General features: G+C 53.8%; 1 protein-coding gene and 1 long non-coding RNA gene across 2 annotated transcripts in view; one reads left to right on the top strand and one right to left on the bottom strand.

Annotated features, from left to right (window-relative positions):
* The window catches only part of LOC120323851 (translation initiation factor IF-2-like), a 47,482-nt gene extending 42,075 nt beyond the window's left edge, over nucleotides 1–5,407 (bottom strand). Inside the window, exon 1 of the mRNA XM_039384471.1 lies at nucleotides 5,171–5,407. Coding sequence (XP_039240405.1) covers nucleotides 5,171–5,386 — 216 coding nt within the window. The 5' untranslated portion in view covers nucleotides 5,387–5,407. The remainder of the gene's footprint in view (nucleotides 1–5,170) is intronic.
* A 729-nt stretch (nucleotides 5,408–6,136) lies between these two features.
* Nucleotides 6,137–7,950, top strand: LOC120323848. Its single transcript, XR_005564745.1, has 2 exons — nucleotides 6,137–6,263; nucleotides 7,344–7,950. It is a non-coding gene; the product is annotated as an uncharacterized LOC120323848 (long non-coding RNA).
* Nucleotides 7,951–13,299: the final 5,349 nt, after the last annotated feature.

The raw sequence follows: 13,299 nt of genomic DNA on the forward strand, positions 1-13,299 counted from the left end.
GGGCTCCCATGCCATCCTCAAGGGACTCAGGAACACATGGATCATGCTGGATAGACACAGGACCACACAGATCCCATTGGGACTGACACAGGACCACACAGATCATGTTGGAGAGGTGTAGGACCACAAAGATGATGTTGGATAGACATAAGACCATACCGACCTTGTTGGACTGATACACACAATCCCACTGGATAGACACAGGGCCAGTTGGATGGACACTGGACCACACAGAAGAGGGAAAAGGCAACTCACCAGGGAAACCACACCTCCAACAACCCTCATGGCCATCTAGCCACATTCACTTCACACTCCCAAAATGAACCATTCAGGCACCATCCTGCCCCACTGTCCTATTTTGGTGATTTCATAATTTCACTACATCCTACAACTCAAAGAAAACATTAGAATCAAGAGGAAGAATTATGGAGCCCAAAATACCAGATATAATTAACTGCACCTTCTAACATGATTATTTCCCTTCCTGACCCCAATTACTCCTTCAGTTTATTAAAGAGAACTCAAATACAGAGCAATGTTAACATGCCAAAGAGTCACATAAACAAGAGAAAAAAGTCTGAGGGTGCCATTACAAACAGAGTTAATGGAACTCCATGATTGGAAATGGATCTTGAAAGCTGTCAGATCAAAGCAAGATCTTCCTCGTGTAAGGGCTGCATTACCCTCGGAGCCACGGCGCTAATACCATCTATAAAAATATTTTGCTCAAATAAGTGAAGAACAGCAGCGTTTCATCTGTCAAAAGGTGCAAGGCTTTTATGGGATTAGCCATTCCACATGCAGCATAAAAATTAGAGCAGATTTTTAAAAGCCCCCAGCTCAGTTGATGGAGACTCCACAGCCCAACGTGCACCCGCTTCCTTTACGTGCACTCCAGGCCGAGCAGATTTTTCACTCCTATTAGCATTTAAGCTTCTTTTTACCTTTTTTTTTTTCAGCCCCTCATAAAAGATTACAAATTGGCATCACCTACAAGCAGCCCCAGCTGAAGTAGCACCACCCAGACTCAAAGAAATTAATATTTTTAAATACCCAACAGTTGCATGAGAAAATCCACCAGAAAACACCAGTTCTCACACAGGAAAGCTTGGAAATTGGAGCGGAATACGCTCAAAACCAGCCTCCAGAGCACGGGCACTGACAGCTTCCCACCCCCCTTAGCAGCAGGATTCCAAAGGCAGCGTTTTGCCCAGACTTTTAAGGCTGCACAAACCTGCTTAGGACGCTTGTGATTTCAAATAATTGCCTACACAAGCTTTCCCTTACCATTGCTGGGAGTATTTTTTATGGCCGTGCATCGGTGGCACACAAATTACGTAACACTTGGCTGAGAACCCTCCGAAAAAGCAGCTCCGTGCCGCTAATCCCTCACGCAGGAAGGAGGAAAATATTTAAAAGCTGCATACAAATCATTCCTGTGAGTGTCGTGCAGACTGGTTTAAATTAGATGGGGGTAAAAATATATGTGAGCTGATCACGAAACCCTGGAATCTTTGCTATGGAGACACCAGTTTCTCTCTGCAGCCTTTTACAACCTAAATGCAGGGAATTCTCCCTGGCGATGGAGGGAGCACACAAGCACCTTTACTAGAGCTCATCAAGGAAATACGAGGAGAATAACAACCCCCATGTAAATATTTTCCAGTATTATTTGCTTTACTGTACTGAAAAGCAGCAGTACCTGCCACTACTTGCTCTGGGTCTACCACCATCAAATCTTAATACCCAGGAGGAATTTCAATCTGTAAGGCAACTGCTGAGCCTGAAATTCAGGTACAGGGCAGGAAGAGGGGCAGGAAGAGGTGCAGACCTCCTAAGAAAGCCATCACTCCATAATTTTACAAAATGTAATTAACCAGCTCTGGCCCTGCGTGTTTCCTTCCCTCAGAGAAGGATTTCTTCACCGAGTAATTAGTCTGTCCCAGTTAAGACTCGAGTCACCACACAACATATTTTCCCCAAAACAAAGCCACATGCACTATTTAAAAAAAAAAAATATTGCCATTTCCTCACAGCCACTTCAGTCTCTTCCTAGTTTTTGCCTTAGTCACCGCCTGGATCTAAAACTCAGTGAAACACCACTATGGGAGCCTCTAAAACCCCAGGTTTATTCCCACACTGAAGACGCTTCATCATTCCACAGCATTGCTTCCTTTTAATGCATATAAAAGCAGGAGGTAAGAAAGAAAACACTCTTAGTACTTCAAACACATGTCCAAAAGCCACAACATAAAGACAAAGAGGGCAGATTAAACACTGTAAAGACACACTCGTCGGGAACCTTCCTTTGAAGTATCTGCAGGAAACACTGTCATCACGCAGCCATGTTACAATTACACAGTTAAAATAATCAGCACCAGTTGTAAGTAGCCCATCTGGTTCCCTGGAAAGGGAACACTGCTGGTACAGTATTGATTAACATGACGAGTCTCACTGACCCCAGAGAAATACATTTGTCTGCTCTGCTGAGCAGCAGAAGAACGCGGCACGACACCACGACACGCTTCGCTTTGTTCATGGGCATTTTGGGGGACTTAGTCCACTAAAACTTGAGTAAAAAATAAAATAATCTTACCAGGTTGGCTACCACACACGAAGAAAGAAATTAAGACAAAGGCGTTTTGCTTTGGGGCTTTCTGTTTTTTTTTTTAGTTTCCTTCCCCCCATCCAAACCCAACCACAACTGGACAATCTGCAGGTTTAAGTCTGAGAAAATGCTGTTGCAACATCATAAAAACAAAAAGCAGCCCATTAAAAAAAAAAAAATTCACCCTGAGCCATGTTTTTTTATGAAATGGAGAGACAGACAAGAGTTCATTTCTAAAAGCAGAAGCAGAACTGAACAGCAGAACCAATTGTGGAACACGAAATGCAACATCTCCAGTTTCCAGGCAGCCGCAGCAGCCGGCGCTGACATGGCCGGGGATTCTCAGCCACTATTTACAGCAGGAATAAGGCAAGTACAGTTTGGAATGAGGGCTCTCCGTGCTCCAGGCCCAGCGTGTTGTTCTCTGCACAGGCAGCTCAGTTTGCAGGAGTTTCACAAACCAGCCCTCGCTGTGACTCAGCTGAGCCTGGGGGTGCCGCAGGCCCCAGCTTGCCGGCCCAGGCTCACAGCAAGCCCTGCTCCGGGCTGGATGTGCCTCAGCAGGTCCGATACCTCCCGTGGGACTGACGAGTTCTCCTGGAAGCAGAGACCCGGAGCCTGGAAACCGCTGAGCTCCACAAACCCGGCACACCTGGGGCAGCACAGACACGGCTTTGGGGACAGACCCTGACCAGCTCTCCCAGAGCCCCAGCGGGCACAGACCACTCCCGAGCCTGATCCTGCACTGCCAAGTGCTTCCCACAGAGAGAAAGCAGGTCACACCAGCAGGGCGTCGTTTGGTGCTCTAAGGAAACACTGTCCCAGAGTTTCCCCACTGAGGCACAGAACTCGGTGTACGCCTTGCTCCACATCACCTTCCAACCCCTTCCACCACCCCACAACCATCTGAGACTGCTCCAACCCAGAATCCGCCAGGAAATCCAGCCTGTAAAAACGCCAACGTTTTCCTTTTTTAAGCTAATCAAGCCAAATATTGAGTTCCCGGTAGGGCACACACAAAGAATCTGCTGGTGTCGTTTGGAAACATGTGAGAGTTAATCTCCTTTTCCCTCTCCAGGACTCCATGGAGTGGTTTTCCCCCACAGAAAAAGGAAATAATTGGAGTGGTTGTATAAAAATGTTCCATTTTATGAACAAAACAAAAAAGGAGAAATACACTGAACTCCAAGTTCCTTAAATTTATACAGATTTCAGGAAAGCACAGGGCCATTAGAGCTGTTTTCACCTAAAAATCTTTGCCTACAGAAGGATAAAAGTGGTGTATCCCCCATTTCAGAAGCCATCTCAGGAGGTAATTTTGCTTCAAGAGCTGCCTGGAATTCGCTCTCTGCCTATAGAGCCGTGTCCCCAGCGGTGAGAGAGCACTTTGTGTACAAAACCAGGAGGGGGGAGGGACCCTTTCCTGCAACTGGATACCAAAACATATCCCCAAGGCTGGGGGAAGAAGCCAAGCCGTAAACACACGGCCCCTGTGCCTCAATGAAGGGCCCGTTTGGAGCTGCACACCCGGACAGCTGCTCCCTCTGGGAAAGGGCAGAGGGCACCGAGGGCTCGGCTCAGCGCGGCTCCCCCCGAGCGCATTTGCCTTTCTAAACATGAATCCGTCCCCGGGCTGGGGGAGGCTCGTCCTGGGCTGCAGCTGTTTGGGGGTGGGAGCCTTTTTTTTTTTTCCCCCTCTCTTCCTTTTTTCTAAGGGGCAAAGGTGTCGAGCGGCCCCTCCCCGGCACACAAAGGCTCCTCGGAGGAGAGAAACAGGGAGCGATTTAAAGATTAAACCGGGGACTAAACCAGACCGGCGGGGCTCGGAGCTCGGGCCCTGCGCAGCACGGACAGGGCTAACGCCTACCCGAGATGATGAAATGGGAAACGGAAATTACCATTTCAGACAACTTTTGGTATTGTTCCTCCCAGCGCAACGCTCACCCCGAAATGCGCTTCCCACCCTCCCCCCCCCGCCCCGCACCTTTGCGAAAAAAACACCCCCGACCCGAAAAAAAAGGGGCGGGAGGGGGGCCGGGACGGCGGGCTCGACACGGTCCCCCGTGATCCTCCCACGGCTCCCCACGAGCCTCCGCACCCCGAAACACCGACCAGCCGCTGGGGTCTCTCTGCAGCCCCCCAAACCACCCCCCGCCCACCCCTCTCCCCCCAGCTTCCTGCAGCCCCCTCCCACTCCCGACCCCCCCCAGGTGTCCCCCCAACAGTCACCCAGCCGCCCAAAGACCGCTCACCTCCTTCGTCACCCCCAAAAAAACGCACATCCTCTTCCCACCCTCGCTGCGGTGCTTCCTCCTCTCACCGCGACCCCCCGCCGGATGCCCTCGACCGCCGCTGACGGTACACCCTCTGACCCGCTGCCGGCGCCCCTGGTGCCCCCACCTCGACCCCAATCCCCCTCGACTCTCCCCTCCCCCCATTCCCGGTGCCCCGTCCCGTCCCCTCCCCGACCGCGCAGCCCCTCTCCGGGACACCCCCGCTCCCTCGTCCCCAGTGCCCTCCGGTGTCCCTCCCCCGCTCCCCCACCGCCCCTCTGGCACTTACCGGCGCTGGGCGCTGAGCGGGCCGAGGGCAGCCCCGCGGCGGAGCGAGGCCCGCGGCTCGGGCGGCCCCGCCGCACGGAGGGGGCGCGGTGCGGGCGGTCCTGGGGCGGTTCGGGGGGTTCGGTCCCGCTCCGGCCCTAGCGCGGGGGGCGCGCGCCGTGGCGGCTCCGGGCCGCGCACTCCATCCCCCGCGCGCCGCTAAGACGGCGCCGCTCATTGGCCCGATGAGACGCCGCCGCCCATTGGCGGGCGCGGGGATGGGGGGGGAGAACCGCAACAGCCCCCCCGCCCCGCGGCGCGCGGGGAGCGATGGGAGCGCGGCGCGCGCGACGTGTCCCCGCGGCGCCACCGCCCATTGGCTGCGCGCGCCGGGCGGCACTTCCGGGGCGGAGCCACGGGAGAGGGAGGGGCCCGGGGACCCCCCGGGATCGGGGACGGAAACAGGATCGGGAATGGGAACGGGATTGAGAATGGGAACGGGATCGGGAATGAGAACGGGATCAGGATCGGGAATGGGAGAGGGACGGGGACGCGCAGCGGGAGCGGAATCGGAATCGGGTCGGAACAGGCCCCCCCAGGGCCGTGTGGGCTGTGCCGGCCCCAGGAGTGTCCCGGGTTTGTGCAGCCTGGAGCGGGCACTCGCGGTGTGCCGTGATCGCTGTGGGCACCGACGTACCCAAAAATCAGTGTCGGGGCAAAGGGCCAGGCTGGGAAACGCGCCAGGGGGTGCTGGGGCACCTCTGCTCCCCGGGGGGCTTTCCCCGGGCCGGGGGGCACGGGGAGGTGGGACGGGACACGTGACAGAGGGCAGGGTCAGATGCGATATTGGGAAGGAATTCTTGGCTGTGAGGGTGGGGAGGCCCTGGCACAGGTTGCCCAGAGAAGCTGTGGCTGCCCCATCCCTGCAAGTGTCCAAGGCCTGGTTGGACGGGGCTTGGAGCAACCTGGGATAGTGGAAGGTGTCCCTGCCCATGGCAGGGGGTGGAACGAGATGAGCTTTGAGGTCCCTTCCAACCCAAACCATTCCATGATTCCATGACTGCAGCGTGTCTGTTTTGTACCACACATCTGCCAGAGCCCCCCAGTGTCACCAGGTAAGCCGAGTTCCCAGGGAGGAATCCCATGCATGGAGCAGATCCTGGAGGCTACAGGGCCCTAGTGTGGAGGCAGCACCAGCACAGCTGTCACTGTCACTATATGTTGGGACTCAGGAAGGGGGACCTCTGCCCTGACCTCACCCAGAACTGTCCTGGGTTTTAACCCCCTTGTGCCAGGAGCAGGGCTCAGATCCACAATGGATTTTTTGGCACTTCGAGTCACTTGGCAACCCCAGGGAATGTGCTCCTGTGCTGGAGGTGCCAGAGTCCCCCAGGAAGAGAATTCCCTGTGATGGGCTCAGCAGGAAGGAAGGAGTGGCTCAGGAGCTTGTGTCCAGCTCTGCTGTTAAATAACAGCAGGAGGGAGGTTTATTCTGAGCCTGTTAAGCTGGTCCTGTGTTCCACTTAGGCTTAGTCTTTTTATCTCTACCCATCTTCCTCCTCTGTAAGACCTACTAAACCAGTCAAAAGAAAGGGTGTTGGGATTTTTGGCTTCCTTTCCATTAAGCTTCTTGTCAGACCTCCCTGAAAACTCTGCAGGTGAGTGTTGGCCTCCGAGCAGAGGGGGAATATGTGTTTTCCTAAATATAGTTGTCTGTAACTGCTTCCTTGGCAACCTTGAATGTCATCCAGGTCAGAGATCCAGCGCTGAGGAGGAAGTTGAATCCTCTCTGTGTCACCCTGACCTTTCTCTATTTGAACACAACAGCCTGGATGCTCAGCCTGGGTCAGGGAGGGGCTTTGAAGTTCTTGGAGAAGGGAAGCTGACAGCAGGAGTGGGGATGATTTCCTTGGGGGCTGCTCTGCTGGTTTTCTGGGTGAGACTTGTGCGATGGGGATGTTTATCCTGCCTGGGTTTGCTACCCTGGGCTGGCTTTTGCTCCTTAATTGCAATACTTAAAAGAGAAAGAAATTACAGTCAATTGTTGAGCACCTTTATCCTTCACTAAAGGTTGTGAGCTCTTAAATCCTAAAATAAATACCTTGGTGCTGAAGAGGAAAGAGAACATTGTGTGAGGGCAGGGAAATGAGGCCACTTGGGGAATGTGCTTTCAGGCCTATTTCTGTCTGTCCCAGCAAGCTCAAAGGACACCAACTTCAGGGACAGCACTCTGACCCTCCAGGCCTTGCTGTGGGACTCCTCCTTGTCTCATCTGGAGTTGGCACTTGGATCAGACCCTCCCCTGCTCTGGCACCTGTGAGTGACCAAACCCATCTCACTCCTCCAGCAGAGCTCCCCCGGAGCTTTACAGCAACTGTCTCGTGAGGGAAGGATCTGTTATGTCAACCCTAATGTCAAAAATTCCTGGTCTGTGCTACTGTGGGTGCAGTTCCCTGCTGACTCAGCTCCTCTCAGGATGAAGGGGTGGGAATCTATTTTTAATAGATGAGACAAGGTGTGATTTATGACTAGTACAGGGTAAATCCTGTGTGACCAGTCAGGTGCCAATATCAGAGGCCAAGAGTATAAAACTTCAGAAGAATTTTGATTAGAAAAATCTTTACTTTAAGCTTGGCTCATGTTTTAATTAATGTCATCTATTAACATTTTGAAGAGTGATAGTTTTGGCAAAGCAAGCAGCCATTTGGGAAGGCAGCAAGGAGTGCAGCTGTTGTACTGCAGCAGGAACCTCCCCGCCTCTGCACACGCTCAGTTTTACTAAATAAAACCATTTTAAAGCCATCTGTGTATTTGCTGTTGTTGTTAAGGACACTCCAATTTAAGCTGTTCCATGATGTGCTGCCATTAACAAATAAAAGTCTGAGTTTTCACCTGCTTTACAAAGAGGTCGTTTCTCACAGCTCTGTGAGATGTGATTATGGCTAAACTCATGCACAGCTCACTTGTACCTAAATCTGCCTTCTTGTGAAGGTTTAACTGCTTGGTACAGCTCACTCATCCCCAAATGAGCATTTTGAAGGTTTAACTCCTTGGTACAGCTCATTTGTCCCCAGATCAGCATTTTGAGGGTTTAACTCAGTGCAGCTCATTTGTCCCCAGATCTGAGTTTAACTCCTCGGTGCAGCCCACTGTGCACCCAGCTGAGTCCCAGGACTGGGAGCAGGACTGGTGGAGCTGATTCAACTCCTGTGCCCGCACAGCAGCAGCATTTTTGGACCCCACAAAGCTCAGAGCTGCTGCGGTGGTGGATGAAGTGTATTTACATAGCTCCCAACAGGACTTACACCTGTGTGAAGAGTAAGTCCGTGGAGCTCTGTGCCTGGTGCATCCACAGAGGATGGATTCCGAGGGAAGTGCTCCCCTGCTGCTGGGTAAACACCTCGTATTGATGTTCCAGGTGCGAACTCGTGACAGCCCTGTTCTAATTACTGTTTTTATCATTCCTAATGACAGGCTTTAGGTTTCCAGGCTGCTTATGGATTTCAGGGGTGTGGAGTGACAGTTGCTCAGTGACCTCCTCCAGTGTGCAGGGTTTGGAGATGACTCCAGCCACCTCCCGCACACAGATGGGTTCCTGGGCTTCTCCCAAGCTCCACACGCTCCAGCAGCTCTCCAGGGAGTGCCCTCCTGCTGAGCAATCTGCTCTGAGTCACAACCCAGCTACTCCCTCCCCCTGCTCTGCCCCTTGCCCGTGTCACTCAGAGCATTGCTCCTTCCCTGTGCTGGCTTTTCCGGCAGTTTCTGAGCCCCGGCTGGCAGACGGTGCAGTGGAGCCCCCGTGATCCCCTGCCTCCAGCCATCTGTCACCTGCCTGTCCTACACTCCCGGGGCTTTAGAGGTGACCCAGAGATAGATTTGTACCCCAGCATCGTGTCCCGGGTTCGCCCTGGGCTGGGGAGCCTCCGTGCCCCAGGGAGGAACATTGTCAGTGCCATGCTGGCCTCTCTAACAGCAGCAGGAAGCACTGGCAGTCACCCTGATCCCAAGCTGTTCCTGGAGGAAGGAGTAGGTGTGAGCGGTTTGGACTGGCTCATGCAAAAAGGCTGAACAAAGCTTTCCTGGTGAGGAGTTTCACTGTGCTTGAGGAAAAACCATGTAGTCTTTTAAGCACATCCTTTGTTCCCAATCCTAAGGTTTTCCTGGATACTTGACGTTGCTGTGCTGAAGGGGAACATCTATCCCTTGACTTTGATTTGTCATCTGCAAAGAAATAATCTAAAAATCCCTGACAGAGATGCACTGTGCCAGGGGGTGCTAGAACATTCCAGGGACTCTGAGCCTGTGCAGACCTGGGCGGTTTGTCCTGCTGGAGCAGAGTCCTGCCTTAGCTGTTGGTGGGGCAACAGGGCGGTTTTTCATCCTTTAAAAAGCCCGAATTTATCTTCCAGCAGCTTCAGCTCTTCATTTAATCCTTTGACTCGTTTGTGAGAAGTCTGTGGATGGTGCAGTGGCCACCTGACTCCAGGTATTCATTCCCTCCATTGGCAAAGTGCTGTGTGGAAATGAGTAAGGGATGTGGAAATGGGCTGGGGGGGTTGAGGATCTTCCTGAGCCCTGGGGGGATGAGAGCAAGAGGGACGAGAGTGTCTTACAAGGAGCATGGGAATAGGAGAGGTGAGTTCTCAGACAGAGCAGGGCTGTGTTTGCTGTGGAAACTGATTCTCTTGGCCTGAAAAAGACAAGCTGTGCCTGCTAATTCTGCTTCCTGCTCCTAACCTGCTCAGGAGATAAACCAGGGATTTCAGCCTCCAATCCAGCACCTTTCTCCGGTAGTAAATACACGTGGCATTACTGAGTGATGTCATGGCTGGAGCACATCCCAGCAAGGCCAAGCCTGGATCAGGTTATATCTGTCCTCTCAGAATATTGGCTTATTCCCAAAGGAGCATATTGCCAGTCCAAGGGCAGTGAGTGGAGCCACCTTTCCCAAAGTCACCTCTGGCACACACAGAGGGACAGCCCTCACTCCTGCAGCGCAGCCTGAGCCACCCACGCAGGGCAGAACCTCCTGACTCTCCTTTCTAGAGTCACTTTGTGTTTGCACCAGCGAGGCAAAGACCTCCAGCCTTCCTTCATGGAGTCATGGAATGGTTTGGATTGGGAGGGTTAAAGCCCAACTCGTTCCACCCCCTGCCATGGGCAGGGACACCTTCCACTAGACCAGGTTGCTCCAAGCCCCGTCCAACCTGACCTTGGACACTTGCAGGGATGGGGCAGCCACAGCTTCTCTGGCCAAACTTATCATCTGGTTGCCTTTGAGGCACAGTGTGAAAAGAGGCATAGAAATCCTGTCAGCTCCAGCTATGTGGTGTGTCTGTAAATAACCAGCACTCCCAGTTCAGCACAGCTTTGTCACATCCAGGGCTGGATCTCCTGGCTGGGAGTGTTGCAGCAGGAGCTCAGCTGCCCAACAGACCTTAGACACTGCTTGTATCCTCTTCCACCCCTGGAAGGGTTCAAAATATATGTGGATGTGGCACTTCATGATATGCTTTAGTGGGCGTGGTGGGATTTGGTCAAAGGTAGGCGATCTTAGAGGTCTTTTCCAACCTTACTGATTCCATGATTGCTTCAGTCAAGGACCCTCCCAGCCCCAGCTGGAGGTGGTCTGTGCTGGGATTGGGCCTGTTCAGTTTCCATTGCCCTCCATTGTTGAAAAGGTGGGAGTTTGTCCTCGCTGGAGCTGAGCTGTGAGGGAGGTGTGGAGGAACCCAGCTGTCTGTCCCTCAGGTCAGCAGTCCTGGCTCAGCAAACTCACCTCCTGAAATGGTGCCACTCCTTAAAAAAAAATCACGCTTAATTAGCAACAGGTCTCCTGGGAAAATGCTGGAAATGAGGTGTGACATACCTGGAGTGAGATGGCAGCAGGGATGTGTGTGGAGCTGGCACCCACAGGGCTGGGGGTCCCACACCCCTCAGCTCCTGGCACACTGTGCAGTGGTTGCTGTATCTGTGTTTCCCACTGGAAAACTGTGCCTCTGCTAGAGGGAACCTCCCCCATTTGGCATTACCAAAGGAGTCTTTTTCTCCTCAAAGTGTAGCTGAAGGGTCAGTAACCTCCCCATGGATCCTGCTGCAGGTGGGTGAGGAGGTGACACTCACCTGGGCTCTGGGAGCCTCACAGGGACCAGCCTGGGCCGGGACAAGGGACAGAGATCCCTCCCCAGGCAGCTCAGGTGACCCTCTCCTCCCAGCCTGGGAGCAGTGCAGTGTCCCCGGGCATTCCAGGTGGGATCTGTGGGTGGAGGTGCACCCGGCTGCCACATCCCCGCAGAGCTGTGACCAGCCCTTACAGACTAATTGGCACCAGTTTAATTGTGTGCCTGTAAATTGAGCTGTTTGACCCAGACAGTGACAACAAAGGGACTTGCAGAAGTGAGGGGACATTAACGTGCCAATGGACCTTGCTGGGGGCAGGTGACAATTAACATCCTAAAAGATTCTTCTGGAAAGAGGATCCTAATTCAGACCTGCTGGGGAGGAAGATGATTAGTTACTATTACAACAACGACTATTATTATCATTATTATTTTCTGTAGCCCTGCAGCCTCCCATTCAAAAATGCCTGAGAAACTTTATGACAGGTAATTTAGGAGAACTAACAGCAGTTATACTAAAAACTGTCCCGGAGCCACCTGGGGGGAGAAACATGGACAGGAGGGAGGAGAAAACACTGCAGAAACCATCCTGGTCAGCAAGATGGGAGAGGAGAAGGAAACACAAACTTCCTAGGAAGGGGAGATCAGACCTGTAGGCCTGGCAAACACAATATTCCTTTCAGTCAGGCAAGAAAGTGCAATTGTGGCAGGAGGGAGGTGATGTTTGCTCCCAAATGCCCCAGAGGAACTGCACAGGGCACTGAGCCCACCCAATCCACTGTGCACAGGGTAGGACAGGAAGGGATTACACTGGATTTGGGATCAGGGACTTAAAATACAGCGACCTCGACCTCTGTGATCGCTGTGTGAGGGGAACTCACCAGTGCTCGTCCCTTGGCATGCTCGGGGTCACTGACTCACACTTCGAGTGCTGTGTCCAGTCCTGGGCCCCTCCAGGACAAACACTGATGGGTTGGAGCATGTCCAGAGAAGGGAACAGAGCTGGGGAAGGATCTGGAGCACCAGGAGGGGCTGAGGGAGCTGGGGAGGCTCAGCCTGGAGAAGAGGAGGCTCAGGGGGGTCCTTCTCACTCTCCCCAACTCCCTGACAGGAGGGTGGAGCCAGGTGGGGTTCAGGCTCTGCTCCCAGGGAACAAGGGAAGGATGAGAGGAAACGGCCTCCAGCTGTGCCAGGAGAGGTTCAGGTTGGACATCAGGAGGAATTTCTTCCTGGAAAGGTCTGTCAGGCATTGGAAAGGGCTGCCCGAGGAGGTGGTGGAGTCCCCATCCCTGGAGGTGTCCAAGGCCAGGTTGAACAGCACTTGTGGCAACCTGTGCCAGGGCCTCACCACCCTCACAGCACATATAATGCATATATTTGTTCCCTCACTTTCCCTTTCAGCACAGTTCTCAGTCCCTCACTCCCACTGCCGGTTTCTGCCAGAGCCCACTCCTACCTGGGGCTGTCAGAAGGGGCACCTTCCTCAGGGACAGCTGCACAGAGAGGGAGCTGGTCTCGTTCCTCTCTGCTCAATCTAACACTGCAGGGGTCGTTTCTTCCCTTCCCTGCCGACACACTTACGTGGGGTTAGAGAGATAAAATCCCAGCACTCAGTGCTCACACCACGCCACTCCAGTGCCCGGCCTCTGCAGTGCTTGCCGCGGCCTCTCCCCTCTCCCTGCAGGAACCTTCTCGCTCCTCCTAGGCGTTGTTTCTCCTCCTGCCTAAATATTTGGGGGCCGGGCCGGGCCCTGCCTGCGCTGCAGAGCCTGGGCAAGGCCGGGCTAGGATAGAACGGCGTGCTCCAAGGGACGGGGCCGGGCCGGCCCTGGCCGGAGTCTCGCCCGTAGCCCGCTCTAAGGGCGGCGGGCCCAGGCCAGGCCCTGGGGCCGAGTCAGGCCTTGCCCGGGTGCTCAGACCCGGCCGACCCCCCCCTGTTGCCCCGGTAACGGAGCGACCTGTCCCGACATCCCCCGCGCGGCACCGCCCAGCCGCCAGCCATCTTGAGGGCTGGCAGCGCGGCGCCGCCGGC

The sequence above is a fragment of the Pipra filicauda genome, unplaced genomic scaffold (assembly GCF_003945595.2).
Source record: "Pipra filicauda isolate LSUMZ 115617 unplaced genomic scaffold, ASM394559v2 scaffold357_size738173_pilon, whole genome shotgun sequence".
NCBI classification, from domain to species: domain Eukaryota; kingdom Metazoa; phylum Chordata; class Aves; order Passeriformes; family Pipridae; genus Pipra; species Pipra filicauda.